This window comes from Bombus terrestris, chromosome 15, assembly GCF_910591885.1.
Source record: "Bombus terrestris chromosome 15, iyBomTerr1.2, whole genome shotgun sequence".
NCBI lineage: Eukaryota > Metazoa > Arthropoda > Insecta > Hymenoptera > Apidae > Bombus > Bombus terrestris.
Window position 1 is genome coordinate 7,250,649 of NC_063283.1, and position 19,794 is coordinate 7,270,442.

Genomic DNA, 19,794 nt, shown 5'->3' on the forward strand with positions numbered 1-19,794 from the left:
ACCGATTCATGAAATCCCCACCTTCACCAAGTTAACTTAGGTTTGATCTTGATTTCCTAAAGGGAACAGTCTTCAGCGGCAGTCGGGTGGTCGACGGTGTGACGATCGGACGTTGGGAAAGATTTGGCTTACACGGAAATGCGTCTTAACACACTCTTAATACTGTCATGACACATACACCCGCGAGACCATTAGGTATTCAATAATCGGTCATTAGCAATCTCCAATCGGCACTTCATAACGAACAATTGTACCAGCAATACCTCTTAGGAACCGTCGATATATTCTGGCTTATACATGTACATATATATATATATATTTTTCGCGGTTTTGATTCGCGCGCAAAATTACCGGCATTACCTGTAACTCGAGAGAAAAGGTTAGATTCGCGGAGCAAAGAGAAAAGTATTCAGTGAAGAAACTCGAGAAAGTTGGACACACAACGAGAAACATTAGATAGATAACACAGCAAAAAAAGAAATATACGTGTGAATTTTACCGTATTTATATCTATTTTTGCGATACATTATTTCAAGTAATTCGACGATCGTGTTTCCGTGTGAATATCACTAGTGCATTAACTTGGGTCGCGATTATCGGAAATATCGAAAAGATCGATTAACTCGCAGTACGGACATTGACGTTTCAGAAGTATTCAATTGTGTTTACCTTTTTACTTTCAAGAATCGAAGGACTATTTGCAGTGAGGTAAGTGAACCGGAAGTTCGGCTTATTACCACGGAATGTTAATGAATTCACTTTTCGTAGATAACACGAACAGAGGAAGAATAACGGGAAAATTATGCAATTACATATTGTTGTTTTTTATTATAATCTTTCCTTATTTTTCGTACGCGATGAATGACTGCTATAGTTTTGTAACAATCATACATCGTTCGGCCGAATAATACTTAATTGTCATGAGAAAATACGATTGTTGTTAGAAAGTGAAATAATTATGTGGAGATTGTAATGGTAACTGTAGACTGTGATCAGATGTATTACATGTATTATTACTGTTTTTACTATTCGTACGTCAATCGAAACTGCATATTGTCGAACAGCTGACACTAGAGGATTTTATTTTATGGAACTGTCCCTTTTCTTTTTCCGATATTGTATGGATATTAATTGTTGAGTCCATCGAAATCGGTCTCCTATCTAAAGAATCTATCAAATTCTTAATGATTATGTATATAGTAACTTCCTTATGGAAACAAGAAAATGGGTAAATTGATACTGTACAAGGTTGAAATGTTCGCTTCCGATAAAATAGAGTAATTTCATATGATGTATTGTTGGTAACTTGATGTAACTTGGTATTTATCTATGCGAAGAAAATACGTGAAAATTGTATGAAACGAGCTCCGCCGAATGATAATAGGTCATGGTAATTGTATAATCAATTCGCAGCCGTATAATGACTATAGTTTTTAGAAGAGAAGGCTATACTTTTAGCGATTGCTTGTTTCCATTGATAATTCTTTTAAGACGCACGTTAGACGCACTAGAACGAAGAAAATTCGTTTTACGAATCTTTTTTTTTGTCAGATCCTTTTTCCTATTCCTGTTCTTTCAATTTCATTGTCGTATTTTTAAAATTGTCGTAATTAAGGCAAATTTTGTAAAAAAATTCTCTGCGCTCTGTGTAGCGAAACGAAAGTAACCGAAGCCAATTATTCGTAGCAAGTATAATTTATTAGAGGGGCATTCTTTCCTTTTTTTTTTAAAATAAAAGCTATCGATCTTTTAGCACTTTTTATTACAAAAAATTTACCAAAAAATATAGTTTGAACTGCTCGTGAACTAGGACATATGGCGAAATTAGGTTGACTTAATATTAGCCTACAAAGAAAGAAACTATCACTTTACTTTTACGTTAAACGATGAAAGCACTCTTTATTGATATATAATTAAAATTTCAAATTAATAAGACCAATACTTTCTTTTTAATTGTGCCAAGCAATTGCAAAAACCTGTTTGGCGAACACCGCATTCAAATCCTATTTCTCTGCAAATTAAACTGAATAAATTTGTGTAGCTTAATAAAAAAAAAAAAAAAAAAAAATATAAAAAGTTGCAGATTAATTAATTTCATACTGGTTTCTAACGAAAAATGCAACGAAAAAATCGATGTTTCCAAGAAAAAGATGAGAAATTCATCCTTAAATTTAGTTGAAATTAATTTTTGAATAGGGTAATGCCTGTTTTACAAATACACATCGAAACAGATTTGAATGGTAAATTATCATCTAGTTTAAGCGCCAAACATTGTTGCCAGTATATTTTGAGAATTAACATGCTATTACACAACAAAGTGACATCGTTACAATGTTTGCTGATTTCTGTATTGTCATGATTTGCTGTTCCTTTCATAACACAACGTAAAGGTTCGACAGCGATGGAAGTCTTAATCTCTTACGGAGCCGCTAGTAAATGTTGCATAACAGAAGAATAAAGTAAGGTGATAGCTAGTTAACTGAGCAATTCTCGATATTTAAAATAGGAAATCATAAATCCCGGTAGCATGAAATTTAATGATAAAACAGTGGTCCATTTAATTATACAGTTTTGACAGGTTTCAAGTTAGCATCGTAATTTATGAAACAAGCGAGGAAGAATATAATTTTGTGTTATGACAATTTTTGCTCGAAGGAACAAGCAGAATAACATTATGCATCGATACATTAAATCCCAAATGATACAATACAACGGAAAAGGATAGAGCTGCATAACAAAAGGCTCGGCATAACAAAGGCTTAACGAATGGCTCGGTCGGAATGTTTATAATTATATATATTTATACAATGGTATATTTAGTAGATACAGGATGTATATTTAAAATACAGTAAAGCGCTTATCTGAAGAAACCTTGATACAATTGTCGTACCGTTACTCCAACATCGAAATACCACAATGTCCGAACGTTTCATTATCTGAATTTCCTATTAGCAGATGCTTTTCTCCATTTCAAATATATACGTACGTTGCATGTACATTTCCTGCCGTATACAAAATGTTCTTTGCTTTCTTTAATCGAGTGAATTTCATTATTTATTTATAATATATTATATCTAATTAAAAAAGCTCGAAAGCAGCGTAAGTGGGAGAGAATTAGCAAAGATACAGGAAACTGGGAAAATTACGATCGCAGACACAAAAACACAAAAATATGTTATTAAAAATTGTCTCAAGCATGTAGATTGCTCGGGTGGCCAACAATAAGAAAACGTACTGAGGTAATTAAATGGTTTCATTGCGATAAAAAGGACAATAAAAACAATTTTATACGAATAGAAACAGGAAACGAAAGTGGTAATGGAGAGGTGTCTTCTCGTGTCGAGGCATTCGTGACATTCGAAAATTGACGGTCTAAAGTACGAAAGAATACAACTCTATAAAGTTAACTATGTTGCAAATATTATGCGAACTTTTATCCAGAAAGATATGGGATCTGTAAATATTTCAAAAATCTGTCCATCAATCTGAAGGAAAAACGATTGTTATCCGAAAATTTCTTTGTTCCAACAGTTTTGTCTACATATTACTTCGAATAAGGGAAGTTCTCCTGTATCGCGACATTTTTGACAATTTGTAAATCTGTAGATTTATATAATCCTATAAAACGTAGACTAATTCCTGGTATTTAATTCGTTTTCAATTTTATTCGTTTAATAGGGGAATTTAGAGATTTCTATTTAATGAGACACCAATCTCTGCAGAGAAATTCAGTTCCGAAAGGAACTAGGAGGGAACTTGATCTACGGCCCAATCGACAGCAGACAAACCATTTGCCACTAGTAGCTGTGAAATATATCGCCAAGTTGATAAGTTCATTAATATGTTATATACAAGAACGACAAGAGGACGTTGAAACGAGGGTCGAAAGATCTCGACGAACCATGAAATATTTTCGTTGCATGCTCGAAACAGAACTATTCAACCATTGTATAATGTTTATTTTACTTATTTCGAACGTGGCGACAAAAGAAAGCGAGAGTACGAAACCGTGTATTCCTTCTTCTCTATTAGGAATCGCTTCATTTGAGCCGCTCGAATCGAAAGTTATCACATCGCTGGTTTCATCTTCAAGTTGAAAAATTTCACAACAGGAATCGTTTATTTTTCACGTTTTCACTCTTTTAATGAAAAAAATATTCTCTCCTGTTTTTGACGTCGATTTATCGATTATTTCTTTAAAATATTCTAACCATGGTTTTTTAAATCATAACTATCGTAATATCTGACATGTAACGGAGTAAACAAATTAATATACAAACTGCGATGATACGATAAACATAGATATAGCTGATGGATCAATTCAGGAAAGGAAAGAAATTAATCACCTCTGCGCGCCTCTAATCGAATCAAACGGTGAACGCTAGAAATGTCAATGTATAAACTCTGATATGAGAATATTACCTAACTAGGTATTTATGTACATATATAATTAACAATGTACGACACGTGTATATCATCAACCGATCGTTTACATTTTATGGAAAAATTAACCGGAACATGCTCGAAAAGCGATCAGTCGTTGGTAGTTAGTGATGCTGCCTGATCCATCCTTTCGACGTGAATTTCTCCGTCGTGAATTTACTTTCTACATTCGCCTATTTTCGTTGCCTATTGGCCACATGGATTCTATGACTACGCCGTGTTGCATCGTACCATTTGTCTGAAAGTAAAACTATCAACTGGTGTCGGTTACTAATTATCCAACTCACACGCACTTTTTTGTAATTTGAATTTAACAAATTCTCCATAATTATAGTTCAGATTCATGGAAAGATGCGAAGGATCAGAGCTGATTGTCAAATTTCGTGTTATATCGTTGTCAGACGTAGAACAGATTCATTTAGGCGAATAAACGTAGGTACCGTTTGTGGTAAATAAATTTTCGAGGTATACTAATTTTTATCAAATGTTTTTTCCATTTAGTAAAAGAACTTTGTTTCATTATTCCACTTTGTATAAATAAAAACAGATTTCACTCATTAGTTAAGATTGGTCTAAGCTTAAAATTGTTGTTTTAAATGTCTATTTTCTTGCAACAAGTGATTTTAGATTTAATTAACATAACAGTCGATATCGTAAGAGCATTTAATACTTCTTGGAGTATTTAGTATTCATATATGTATATGAATATTAATGTATGTATTTCTCAAATTCCTGCAAAATATGGATATGTTTTATGAAGGACAATGTTTCTCAAATTTATTTCTCGGTAGAATATATTTCTTCATACATTGTGTATCGTACGAGTGAAAATTAGAAGTAAACAAGATCGAGACAAGGCAGGCTGGATTTGAGAAACTGTTTACGTTATTCAAAACAAACTCACCTTATAACAAGAGGATCATGACGTTCCAACAAAATCTCGCATACAAAATAAAAAGGAAAAGTGAGTTACTCACTTTCTCTATAATTCCTCGTCAACGTAGACAGATATTATATAAAAGTGTATTTTACAAAATCAGTGCAGAAAATAAACAGAACATAGAACTAATTCTGTATTAATAAAACTTTTTAGTTATACCCTAAAATATACAAATATGAATAAAAGATACAAAATATTTGTCACCTAACCGCGTCTTGCCATTGTTATTTATACTATAGTTATTACCATATGAAAGATCATTTTATGCAACCTTCAACTCTGTCGTGCATTGCCAAGATCATCATTAGTCACGATCATTCGATTTCTTTATTGTCAGTTATAATTTTGCAATTTTGTTATTGCTAATGAACCTGAGTTAAATGAATTTTTATTTTGCGTTAATGGCTTCAATGGTCAAATACAAAAACTCTTCAAAGAGTTGTTTGAATAAATTCACAACTTCGTAATAAATCACCATGTTTCAAGGTTTACAATATCTCTTTTTAACTAAAGTAATTTAATTTGAAGTAATTTGAAAAATGATACCGGTTAATGGAACATTGTTATTTTAATAACATGATACACGCATGATATAATATTTTATATATTTTAACATGATATAATTGATTGATTTGTTCTAATTGGTGTTGAGTGTTCATACGTATTAGGATTATAAATGGCCAACTATGAATTAGCAAGTATAATAATTCTGCAGGAGATAATAGAAACAAGCTTATTAAATGCTTTAAAATGCTCTAAAATATGCTCTAAAATAAGCTCTAAAATATGCTCTAAAATAATGTTGAATGAAAGTACAGCAATATCTTATCAGACAGGTATATTTTTGCAACTATGTTCATTGTAACGCTTAACTTTATCGATGGATTAGAAAGATACAAAAATTTACAAAATACTTATTAACCTTAAGTTATAGCGTTTTCTGCTTGAAACAGACCTGATTCCATTTTCTTAGTTACAGATACAATTCATAAAATGTAATTTATGAAATCGAAAAAATCTATGGCGATAATGTTTACTGAGAATTCGTATTCTATAACATTTTCTTCGCAATGGGAAAGTCTTGAGCGCGTGTCGTTTCTGAAAAATTGAAAGGTCAATCGGTGACGAATATATCGATTTGACGAACACCCTGTGGAAACTTATACGCGCTCCAATTGTCACTAAGAATGATATACGTTCACTCGAAAACCAGGTTCTAAGTTAGCAACGAACGAGGACAATTACATTGCGATTAAACGGCAAATTATACGATATTATCACAGTTTGTATGGATTCGTCCTGGATTTATCATTACAGCTCTGCGCAAATTCCTGGATTGAATTTTCGGATTAAATAAAATTGAATTAAATTCGTGATATTTTCCTTATTAAATTGTCTTATCCGCGTTTTTTTTTTTTTGACGAACTATTAAATCGTAAAACTAATATCAAAGATATTAAAAGCAACGATATAATAAAATATGCAATGGAAAAGAAAAAGAAACAGCGTTTGCCCGTATACTTAATCGACATTTCGGCAGTCATTTAAATGTTTAAAAAGTATGTTCTTGTGAACTTCTAAACTTTGCATGAAAACTAGTCGCTATTCTAGAATATAGAAATGCTAAATTCTTCGTATTCTGAATCTTTTGGAATTTGTTGCCAATTATATCACTAATAGTTTATTAAATCAGTTTTACATAATAGTTTTCATTATTATACAACTCGAATCTGTTATTTGAATTGTATTAAGTATATAACATATTACAACATAGTAACATATTATACAAGGTGAAGAAATAACGTCATTTTAATTTATTGATTTTAACCGATTGATTCTCTTCGCTATCTAAATAAGATCTTTAATTGCTTTCGAAGATAGTTTCAAAGCTCATATTCATTTTATGATGTTCGCTTATAAAAAGGGGATATAATAATTATCCGCAAACCATATTCTGCAGTAATTACTTAAAATAATACCATTTCATTTTTGCTGTCTGTCAAGAGTGCTATCGAGTTACACATGAAAAATGAACAAATTACCATTCTTCATCGTGATTACATAAAAGTTCTGAATAATAATATCGGATACGTCATCGTCTTTTGTTGGTATATTTTTTTGACAATTCTGTATATATATTCATAAATGTCTTTACATATGAATGCATTTTTTCCCTAGTCAGTTCTTTATCTTCTGTATCATTCAATCTAATAGTAAAGATCTAGGAACGTGTATGGAAAAAGATTGAAATTTGTATTTACTGATTTTTATTAATTTTTTCTATTATATATATATATATATCTATATTTATGAATACAAATATATATATATTTTTTTATTGTATTAATTTTTACATAGGAATTTTGACAACAGAATAAATATGTATAAAACACTATCACATATAAAAGAATTAAATATGAATTATATAATATTAAACAGTCAATTTATTAGATAAAATAAAATTGCATATTTACTGTTGCTGACGGATACGTTGCACTGATTCGATTATATATTATTTGTGCACAGACGTGCGTGTTATACATGCTGACTGCTGATGCAAACGTGACACTTTTATTCTGTGCATCTTGACTAAGTATAGAAGGCCAAAAAGTTATTTGAAATTGTTATGCGAATTCTTGGATTCATTCCAAAGATTCATAAGAATAATTAATGTTAATAACTATTGAATATCCGATTAAAAAATGTTTGACATATGTACGTGTGTTGTACGAATGCGGAATGTAAATTAACATCTCGAAGCTGTAAAATAACTTGCGCAGTGATTAATGCAAAATATGCAGTAGCATGAAATGCATATATAGCATAAATATTTGCTATGGTGGAATCTTTAAATAAATCACACCGTAAATATTATATCTTTGACCGTGTTTAGCGTCTTCGAGAAAATCAATTTTAAAAGTTCATTAAAACAAAAACATTATTTTTGACAAACTTATGAGACAGATATAAATGTAATTTTATACATAAAACAACGATGAAACATTTATTGCATATATAAAGTCTCAAATTGCACATAATAAGTATTTTTTTATATAAATACTAATATTATATATACATAAATAAGTTTTTTCAAAATTATTCGTACTACTGTTTCGTCTTATTCTCTGTTATCAATGCAGTTGTAAAAGATATCAAAGGAGAAAGATGAATAATTCAAAGAGTAACTATTATATTCGTAGGATGATTTCTTTTTTTTTTTTTTTGAGAGTGTAATGATACATGTGCAATCAACAATTGCAATATTTTTTTTAAATGCAAATGCATACTCTGCTTTACATAGATAGATTCCTCTCGTCACTCTATGACAAAACCATTAGAGTTTCCTTTGTCTTATACGTGATAAATTCTACAAAATTGTAGTTAAAGTATCTCGGTAACCAATCAGTTCTTACTTCGTTTAAATCTTGTTAATTAATAATTTTCATTCTGTATTTTATTATTTTTTTATTTACTTAACGCTCCTTCTCGTAGTACGCGTTTCCGTTTAAAAAGGCAATGCGATTGCTGATCGTACATGCGTTCACTGCATTTCTAAAGGAAGAAACATGCTCCTACGGATGGTACTCCTTGAACTATTCACCTTAATCATCTCCTTTGACATCTTTCCGTAACTGCACTGTAACGGAGTTACAACGTGAAATAGTTGCGCGGATCACACTGTATAGCGTACAAGAATTCAATTAGTTCAATTTTAGTAAGACGTAACACAATATAGCATAGCAAATTTAGAAAACAATCGAGTACGATACATATAATATTATCTTTGAGCAAATATAACGGACAATCACTATTGTAGTTCACGAGCAATAGCCCATCTTCGCATAATCCGATCGCAAGACCAGTTTCACGTACACGAACATCCAACCTATTCAGATACGTATTGCACGTATATACGGATGATCTACCGTTATAAAGAAACCTTCTATGTACTCTTAAACGCAGTTCTATCGCGTGTCAGCCAGTTACGCTTGCAAAGCATGACCGTGGGGAAAGGTATAACCTTAGGACAGTTCTCCAGTGCTTCTTGTTAATCGTGTTCGTACTTTCCGATGCATTCCCGACTCTTGAAAGTTCGGAGCGATTCGAATGTAAATGGAAGGACGAAGCAATTTTTGAAGATTCGATTTTGATCGAAATCGCGAATCGTTGGGGAAAATTAAAATAATCAGCGAGTGGAAGGAATTTAAATTAAGAAGATATGCAGAAGCGAGGAATTTCAATGGTTCTGTGACGGCACTCGACAGCGAATACCACCGCTCGGCACTAACTACCACCGGACAAGTTGGCGCCTCAAGTTACGATCGTTCGGAACCCGGCTACCGGAGTCCGATTTTTCTCCTACGCATCAAAAATGAAAGAAAAACAGCAGTATCCCATCAGCGACATCTGCAGCCAGCAGCTATAATTATCACCGACGATATGTTCGTTCTTTCGGCAGTTCGTTCTTTCATAGTGGATGTGTTTAGTATCGCGAAGAAACGAAAAGGTAATAATTTTAATGACAGTGTTCAATGGAAGTTGGACTTTCGGTGGATTTCAACTTTTAAGATCGAATAATTTCGGACAATTCGGCTTCTCTCGATACGTCGAGTTGCGATCTAATTCTTGGAAACGCGAAAATTCTTATCCCAAACTCTCTGATAGTCTTCTTTTTCTGTTGCAAGTTATAGACCTAGCTCCTCAGTCGATTATCGATTATCGATTTATTAATATTTTTATGCATAGAATTTCGGTCCATACTAAAGGATCTATGCGATTCTAATCTTTTACAAATTTTATAATATTTTTCTATTTCATATGAAATACGAACAGTAACTCAAAAGATTGATCGCATGCCGAGCGGCCTCTCACTTATTATTGCGTTACCGGTATAAATCAACAGGTGGTGTTCGAAAAGTGGCGGTAATTTATTCCGCTGTGTATCACATTTTCCTTCATTTCCGGACTTATTTAGTTTCCTCATTTTTAGTTCAGCTTGACGTGAAAAGTGCAATAAACCGTACGATGATCGATAATTTGGGTCCACCTATTCTTGTTAGTTTGTCTCCCCGTGAAGATAACTTCCTTTGAAATCTGAGTACGATTTCTTCAGTCGCTTTATTATAGCAATATATTCTATTAAAAAATATCTCCATTTCACTTTATGTATGATGCTCGTTATCGAGAAATGATTATATCCTCATCCGGTGTTCGTCGAGATAAGACCTCGAAATTAATTAAAATATTTCGCGGTCAAACACGGTGAAAGTGTTTATGAAGCACGCGTTAGATTGCAGCTTGAGAAAGGAATTAAACAGAGATGTGAGAAAGTATACAGAGGTGTAAACGTCTCGCGTTATCATCGAATGAACGGTTCGTCCAACGTGCAAGTTTCCCTTTTTCCTAAATCGAATCGCCACCGAAGAAATTGCAACCGCATTATGCTCTTCTTTTACGAACATGCGTCGAGGAAGTAGGAAGGGGATTATTCCTTTCGTACGTAGAAGTCGAGATTATTTCCGAGAACATTCACGGTCGAGATATGTATAAGATTAATCGATTAATGTTACGTGGCGAAAATCTAATGATACGCATAAAGATTTGCATCACCCTGAGAATTTTCTAGCTTTGAATATTAATGATTCTACGTTTTATAGACTGAAGCGACGATAAATGGAAAACAACACAGAAATAAAGTATTTAAACAGTTACGGGATATACGACGAAGGAAAATTTTGCTCTCTTCGATAAATTCTATTTCTCTCGAGCATCGACGCCGTTTCAGGCTGCTGGTATATCTGGTTTCTAGATTAAATTATACCGGTTTATTTATTTAGCGATAGGAATTCTGAATTCCACGAGGTCAGTCACTAAAACTAATTTCTGTAATTATAAAATACAGGATGATTCTAGCAAGTAGACTGACCTGTACATTTATTCCAAGGAAAAATTAGAAAAACATCATAGGGAAAGATTTCATGTTATGGTGTCCATGGTCACATCTGTATATGTTTATTCAAGATGCAAATTTGCAACATCGTTACATCTGTATATGTTTATTCAAGATGCAAATTTTATTTCTTCAGATAATCATTTCGAGTTACAACCATCGAAATCAGCTGAATGAAAACAAAATTACACATTCAATATAAGACGGCTTATTTCTTCGAAAAAAAGGAATATAAATCAAGAAACGAAATGTCAAGTTCGGCAACAGGATATACCTCATAAGTAATAGTATTTTTAAATGTGTAGACAATATTATTTTTGCAATTATCAAAAATGGAGATATATTTTCTTCGGTAAAATTTGCATTTGTCATCGAGAGGGATGAGATCATCAAAATGATAATTATTCGATCTTGAAGTAACATTTGAGTGATCTGTGAAGATCACGCATTTACATTTAATTATTACACATGTAATCTATAATTTTGGATATATGACTTCTTGGAATATGACGTCAGCGTTGCCCAATGTATATTTCAAAAAAACTATTTAATAAACCGGGTTATTTTTATTGACGAAAATGATTATATAACCCAAAAATGCTATTTAATAAACTGGATTATTTTTATTGATGAAAACGATTGGCCTGAGCAACGTCGATTCGATTCTGTTTATTGGATGCCATACGATTGCACAGTGTCATCGGTATTCATGTATTATTGCAATCTCGTAACTGGAGCAAAGGAAAGAATTTTATAATTAACTTATAATCACTTATTCTCCATTCTAGAAATAGGAAATAACGAATATTCATTACATGATTTGCTATTGAAAAGAAAGTTGAATTTCTATTACCTCTAGACTACGGGTATTTGTCTTATCGCCAAGTGTGCAAAAATTTCATTAACCTCATTCTAACCGGCTAAAGCTAAATGTTACATTTTCTCGAAACACACGCACGCAAAAATCGGTTTCTTTTAAAGCCACTGTGGTGTATAAAGCTCGACCGGGCAACATTCTAGTGCTGTACATTGGGTAACTCTAATACCTGCGACATATCGATCATAAGAACTACTATCTCTAAAACGGTATATATAAGTTACACGTATAGATTAACGTTTCGAGAAGGTTTAGACATCAGTTGCAATGAATATACGACAAAAAATGTAGATTCCTATTTAAAAATTCAAATGTGATCTTCACAGGTCCTTCGATTCCTATTTAAAAATTCAAATGTGATCTTCAAAGGTCGTTCCAACTTTAGCTCGAGATGTATATGTTCTTCTCGATTCTACACGATTTTCATATTTCTGATAATTACAGGAATAGCGCGTAGACGCTTCAAACGCATATACTGTGTTACGATTATAAACGATTTACAAGCATATAAATATACTTTATATATGTATGTAAATATATACAGCGTATTTCGAACCGGGGGCAAAAGTTGCACAATACCGACGTGATTTCTGTATTCGATTTTGCGGTAATCTTGAAATATGTAATAAAATGTTTATGGATACCTCCATTTTTTAGTACATGTTCTTAGAATAAATCATTTATGTAATAAAAACGCAAAGACGTTTTTAAACAAGCGTAAATCCGTGTAATCGAACTATGAACTTTAAAATTCCACGTGAACTTTTTATAATGCTGCTAGTAGTATGGCATTTTCTTGATGTCTTCGAAACAATCAACAGATTTCGAATAATCGCTTTCAGATCTTAAATTCCAAAATTTACATAGCGATAACGAGTTACAAGAATTTGCAATAGAAAATGGATGTATCCGTTTAAAAATTATAATATCAGAAAGTTTCAAAATCACAAAATTCAATTTTGCCATTCAATTTTCTTCCGAAACATTTCTGATGTATTATTTACATTTTTAGAGATATTTCAGTGTAAAATATATTTATAAGAAACGACAGTATAGCAAAATCTCTTTTTTCTTTTAAATCGAATCAGTAACGACATCGGGTGTCGTACTGTGGATGGTCATAAGCCGATGACTTTTGAAAGATTTTGACACGTGTCGCTACGACATGTACTGTGGCTTTGATTTAATATTATGTTAGGTTAAAAAATGACGAGGAAACCTGTTTTTTGTAATTTGTAACAAAGCCATCTCTCTTCGCAGTTAAGATCTTATTTTCTTAATAAGATTATTTTATTTACATAAATCAAGTTTGCATAATCGAGTTAATGGAAGGTATTAGCTATGAGATCACCGAAAATTTGATACTTTACGAATGATTCTGATCTCGTGGTACGTCATCGAATCTTTCATTGTTACATACTAAACATCTTTCACAAGTTGATTTTCAATTACCTCGTTTAGTTGTCTAATCAAGTTACTGAAATCGCTAGAGCGTAGCTAACTACGCTTTTCTATATTTTTGATATCTTCTGTTAGAAGAACGACCCACTTTTTAAAATTCTAACTTTCATTAATAACAAATAACAAATTTTCTCTTCATCTCATATATAGAAAATCCATAATATGATATAACCTGGATTAGGTGTCCTTTAACAGAATCTAAAATTGAAAGTGCTGATTGGTGTCGAATACCAGTATTACTTTTTACACGATAAACCATTGTACGATAAAAGAAATAATATCCAATTTTAAATATGTTATGAATTTTCCAGTGGACATTCAAAGCAGACTATATTTAGAAATTCCCTCAATATCTGATACAATATCGTGTAATTACAGTCAAAGGAGCGATCGTTACGAATTCGTGTCACACGATCACGATAACGTATATCGAAGATAGATGCGTTGAATGATAAATAGATGGGGCCAAGTGATTGACATTTAATGTGCGGGGGCGAACCGATAGGAATTCATAATGATGAGAGCAACGGTCAGTGCGAAACTTGTTGTAACTCGACTTTAAACATATCGACGGCATCGAACTTACGTGCTATTCTATGTCATTCGATAGGGTGAATGTCTTTAGACGGAAGATGTAAGTCACAAAACCAGTTTATTAGTCACTTGGATATAATTGAGAAATAATAAGTAGCTTGACAACTGAGTTGATAGCTAAGAATTCTTCGGATGACATTATATTCATAAATGAAAGATCAACGTAACTTTAAGAAAAGAATTTTGGAAAATTAAGATTCCAACAGACAAACGCTGTTGTGATGACCTGAGAAAGCGTGGCATTAATAGATTAATTTCTATACATCTATCGTTAAACGATTCTTTTCGATAATCATTCGATTATTCTATTTCTGAAGAAATCGAATCAGTTCGTCGAAGAATCGTTTTGACAATGAAATCGAGAAATTTACAAAAATAAAGAACATAAAGTTCCAATTACACTGTTTTAACACGTCATTAATTACAAGGTTCATTGACGAATTGGTATTTCGTAAGACCCCCGATCGGAAGAGTTGAAAACCATTGAGGTGTGTAAACTTTGCGCAATTTTCTTGTAACGAGTCCAATTGAAATTTCACGGATCGTGAAAGTAGAAGAGACCATACAGAATTGCGCAAAAAATGGACAATTTGCCATAAGAAGAAACGATGTCTAATGCAAGTGGAAGAATAAGCCTCGATGGCCTTGGTGGAATTCCTTCTTAAGAGCAATCTATTCGGTATTACGTGGTCGTTAGTCCTAGATTCACGGAGCCCTTTTACAGCGGTGAAAGATAAATAATATTAAAACGAACCAAGTTTGTTGAACACGTGAAAGAGTTGCCATACCTACTGCCGTTTAATGAAACGTTTCGACAGTGAGAATGTAGACCCACGGAATGTTGTATTACTTAAGACTGTCAGGTGCATATGTTGCCTAGGAACATAGTCGTACTTGTAGGATGAAAAAAAAAATACACAGTTGTTTCTTCGTTTCTGGAAATAGGTGATTTGTATGAATAGAACGTTTCTATAAGACGAAGAGCTGAAAAATAAAACCTCTCATGTAGATGTGATCATTTCTTGAACTTTCTTCTTCCTTCTGTGTCCTTATGGATACTCTTTAATTTTAGGACTTTGACTTTCAATGATGTTTTACGTTTCTCTTGAAATATGACGCGTACATTTCTTAATTCTACATCTTGAGATCGTATAAGAATTCTTATAAGTGCGCGGGACGTGATGGAACGTACGCGAAAAAATTGTTTTCTTTTAGAAGAGATTATGTCTGGTTTTCCAGTTATTAATTTTCATGAAGTTTTTAATAAGTATTAAACAACGTACTCTGATTCACATGTATTCTGCGTTATAAAATACGAATTCATTATTTACTCTCGTTTCTATGACGAGACAGATAATTTTAGCCAACAGTTTTGTTGATATCAAACTCAATGTAATATTCAGTAATATATAATATTATTTAGTGTGTAATATGCGCTATATAATATTTGTGTTCAATATTCTTTGTCTGCAACACTTTGACATAACAATTTATCAATAGAACGTGATATATATTTTATTAAAATAAACAGCCTTCGTATTAATTTATTCCCGTGTAATGGTATATTTACATATTAATAAACAGCATTTCAAATTCAATATGTTAATTATTTTAGTCTTCGAGAATTGTGCGTAAAACGATTGATTATTCATTCTTTACACTGCGATGTGCACTTAATAGTTTAATAAAGTATAATTTATTATGGAGAACTAATAGAAAAGATTATTGAATGTATGATGGAAATTATTTTTGTAATACGGTTTTACATGTTTCTTTAAATAACGAAATAATTCTCCTTTTGCATTTATCTGTTTCAAAATTACTTTAGATTGCATCAAATTACGTATTCAAATTATTTTTTATATTCGCCCTATATCTATCTATTCTTTAATCAATCTTGTCCTATGTCTCTCGTATTTGACAATCCTTGAAAGTATCTCACGAAGGAGAGAATTTTAGGCTGCAAGAAGGCTGGAATTTCAATCACTGTGTTTATATATAATAATCCGTTCTCTAGAATTTTTCAAATTGATGGGAGAATTATGATAATTCTTTTTACTATAAATATACCGTAGTAAGTAGTAAGAAGTAAAAAACGAAAGGATAAACGAGGTATAATTTTACAAAAATAAACTATCTGATTCATAAAAGTCTCAACGATGAATATTTTGAATGATATTCAATAAATTTCATAAAAATGATGTATTTCGAAAAGATTTCAAGTCATTTTAATAGACATATTAATAAGTAATTTGATATACTAAGTATAAAAAGGTAATAATTTACTGTTGATTTGTACAGTTGAATAACATTTTTTATGAAATGTTGTTCATAATCACTTGTAAATAATTACCAAATTTGCATTATTTGTGCACAAATATACATATACATTATTTTTCAAATATTCCCCTTGTTATGTATTCGTGAATATATCTGTGCTTATAATTAATGTTATAGGTTGCAATTTTTAGTTGAAATCGGTACCTTACAAAATGGCATTGCAAAATGCAGTCATCGTCAGGAATGCGAAGAAAACATATGGTGATCAAGTATACATCTTGAATGGCGTGAATGTTACTGTTCCCAAAGGCTGTATGTGAGTAAAACGTTAGATAGAATTTGTGTTATAACATCTTTTAAAATTTTTCCAATTCGCTCATATACGTACATTACTTTACACAGATATAGCTTACTGGGAGCTAGTGGATGCGGAAAAACCACTTTACTCTCTTGCGTGGTTGGCGTCCGAAAATTAGATTATGGGGAAATTTGGGTACTTGGTGGCCAGCCGGGAACCAAAAATTCTGGAATACCAGGGCCTCGTATCGGTTACATGCCGCAAGATGTTTCGCTGGTCGGCGAATTTTCTGTGATTGACGCGCTAATCTTTTTCGGAACAATCAGTGGCATGGAAAAATTTGAAATTGGTAAATTTAAGAACTTATAACTATATTCTTCTATTTTTCCCTTACGAATGCAAAAGAGTTGTACATTATCGAATCGTATAGGATTTAATTTAAACTGTTAGATATTTTAATCAAAAAGCGAACAAATCATCATGCATGCGTATATCAAGTTATGTTAGCGAAATCGAGAAAATTATTTTCAGAAGAAAGATACATAGAATTAAAGGATTTACTCCAACTGCCACCCAGGGATCGTTTGGTGAAGAACATGAGCGGTGGCCAGCAAAGAAGAATATCCTTCGCAGCAGCTCTGCTTCAGAAGCCTGAACTGCTGATCCTCGATGAACCCACTGTCGGTTTAGATCCAGTTTTAAGGGACAAGCAAGTATACTTTCATTTCCTTCCATCTTTTTTAAGCTTAACGTAGGGACAATAACATAAACGAAGACTTTTTGCACAGTATTTGGAACCACTTGGTACAGATCACAAAACAAGAAGGTGTCACGGTGATTATCACTACGCATTATATCGAGGAAGCAAAACAATCTGACAAGGTAAATTAAATACAAAAATAAACGTTCGTATCCTTCAATCATGATGAACAGTTATAGGATAAATTAATTAAGCATAAATTATCTTATTAAATCGATAATTACATAGTAGAATATCTTACTTTACGCGACAAAACTAGCATATATTAACAAGACAAGTTAAAGATCATTCGTATAGATATTAGCCTTAGCAAATACGTATTTTACAATACAAATTCACTTACGTAAACTTTCAAACCTTTATTACTTTGGTTGAATCAATGCATATGCTGATTAGATATTTTTCAATAATTTTCATTTCAGTTAAGTTCCAATATCCGAGCGATAAATATCTGACAATTATTTACCGATACTTTCTTTATTTTCTTTTCATATATTTTCGTAATCCTATTCTATTCGTTCGCGTTTGTAATAGTAACAGCCTGTATAATTGTACTTTATAATAGCTGCCTCGATGACATTGTTCTAGCAAGAAAGGTAAAGCGAGCTGCTATAAAAAGATAAGTTTCATCGTATGTTAATGTCACTATTATACTCTTTAGATTGGATTGCTCAGAAATGGCCAGCTGTTGGCTGAATCATCACCGAATGAATTATTGGAGCGATTTCAAACCGATTCTCTGGAGGAGGCCTTCTTAGCCTTGAGTCAGCAACAAACTGAGGATTTACAAGGAAATAATATGATTCCTGATACTTCAGGGGGGATCAATCCGATTTATAATTCGTACAATGTCGACAATAAGCAGAAGGTGATACAATGTTTGAAGCTCATTCAGGGTCATATAAATCATATATATAAATCAAAAAATACAAGTCCTTCCAAACTTTACATAGTGTTTCGGTGCTGCGATGAATTATTTGGCCAGAAAAAATTCAACTATATTCATAAATCATAGAACAAAATTCTCTTTCACTGAATGTAAGAAATATTTTATTTTATTTGTTAAGATGAAACAACAACAAAAAAATCATGTTTCAGCAGAGGATATTTCAAAGTAACTGGAAGATGAGAATTACGGCTTTGCTTTATAAGAATGCGCTTCAGTTTTTGCGTCATCCTGGGTAAATGTTATAAGATATTTGATCATTAACGAAGATTACGAACGAGAAATTTAGTTGACGATTTCTTTGTTCGTCCTTAGGGGGTTCTTATTTTCGATCGTCTTACCAGTGCTGGAAATGATGCTTTTCTTTCACTCGATTGGTCCAGACCCGAAAAGTCTCGAGATATACGTAGTGAACGAAGAGACTGATGCCTGTAATAGTCAGAAATATTTAGGCAATATTACATACTACGACGAAGAGCGAACGTGCAAGTTCATTGATCTCAGTTGTAGGTTTATAGCCAACATGGACGAGGATATTCTAAAGATGGTACGTAAAAAATATATTTTTTAAGAAAAGGACTATTTTAAGAGATTAATAACCAATTGATAGAATAAGAGTAATTGTTAATCGTATCTTTTTTCAGAAATTTTATGATAATTACGAAAAAGCGAAGGAGATATTAGAGGATAATCACGACGCCGTTGGAATATTGTATTTTCAGAGAAATTTTTCATTTGGAATGGAACAGAAGTTAGAAAATATGCTCACTATGTCTGACGATGTTATTTCGGCTTCTATAATCGACGTCGAGCTAGATATTCCAGGTATGTGACAAAAATATAACTGCCGTAAAATTAATTGTTCCCCAATGGATCTAGAACAATCATCTATCCACGTTTTTCTTCAATGTTGTAGATAGAGAAATTATTTTATTCGTAAAACAATACCTATACAAAATATACGTCAAAGAGTTTGAGAAAATTGTTGAGAAATGTGGAATTAATAAAAAGTACGCAAATACTCCAATAAAGGTGTGTATATGTTAAAAAACAATTCAATATTTGTGAAAATGATCCAGAATGATACTATATTTTTTAATGTTATAGTTTGAAGATCCGATTTATGGTAAGGTGGAAATGGACTATTCAGAATATGTCACACCAGTATTTTTGCTGACGTAATACTTTTTCTGTTGTAAATTACAATTTTCCTACGAATTATAAGATCGTTTCATCTTTATGTAT

The 19,794-nt window shown here is 32.3% G+C and overlaps 1 protein-coding gene and 1 long non-coding RNA gene across 6 annotated transcripts in view; one reads left to right on the forward strand and one right to left on the reverse strand.

The window, feature by feature from the left end:
• Positions 1-94: 94 nt before the first annotated feature.
• LOC100645221 (ABC transporter G family member 20) overlaps positions 95-19,794 on the forward strand; it is a 21,549-nt gene continuing 1,849 nt past the window's right edge. The window contains exons 1-11 of one of the 5 annotated variants that reach the window (XM_020867125.2): positions 95-708; positions 16,723-16,861; positions 16,948-17,192; positions 17,375-17,552; positions 17,632-17,725; positions 18,265-18,471; positions 18,702-18,784; positions 18,865-19,096; positions 19,194-19,374; positions 19,466-19,581; positions 19,657-19,727. In XM_020867125.2, coding sequence (XP_020722784.2) covers positions 16,758-16,861; positions 16,948-17,192; positions 17,375-17,552; positions 17,632-17,725; positions 18,265-18,471; positions 18,702-18,784; positions 18,865-19,096; positions 19,194-19,374; positions 19,466-19,581; positions 19,657-19,727 — 1,511 coding nt within the window. In that variant the 5' untranslated portion in view covers positions 95-708; positions 16,723-16,757. Of the gene's footprint in view, positions 709-9,119; positions 9,891-16,722; positions 16,862-16,947; positions 17,193-17,374; positions 17,553-17,631; positions 17,726-18,264; positions 18,472-18,701; positions 18,785-18,864; positions 19,097-19,193; positions 19,375-19,465; positions 19,582-19,656; positions 19,728-19,794 lie in introns of those variants that run through there. The other 4 variants (XM_020867127.2, XM_020867126.2, XM_003401370.4 and 1 more) reach the window with 4 other exon arrangements.
• Positions 4,411-6,124, reverse strand: LOC125386457. Its single transcript, XR_007226618.1, has 2 exons — positions 5,348-6,124; positions 4,411-4,693 (listed from the first exon to the last, which is right to left on the reverse strand). It is a non-coding gene; the product is annotated as an uncharacterized LOC125386457 (long non-coding RNA).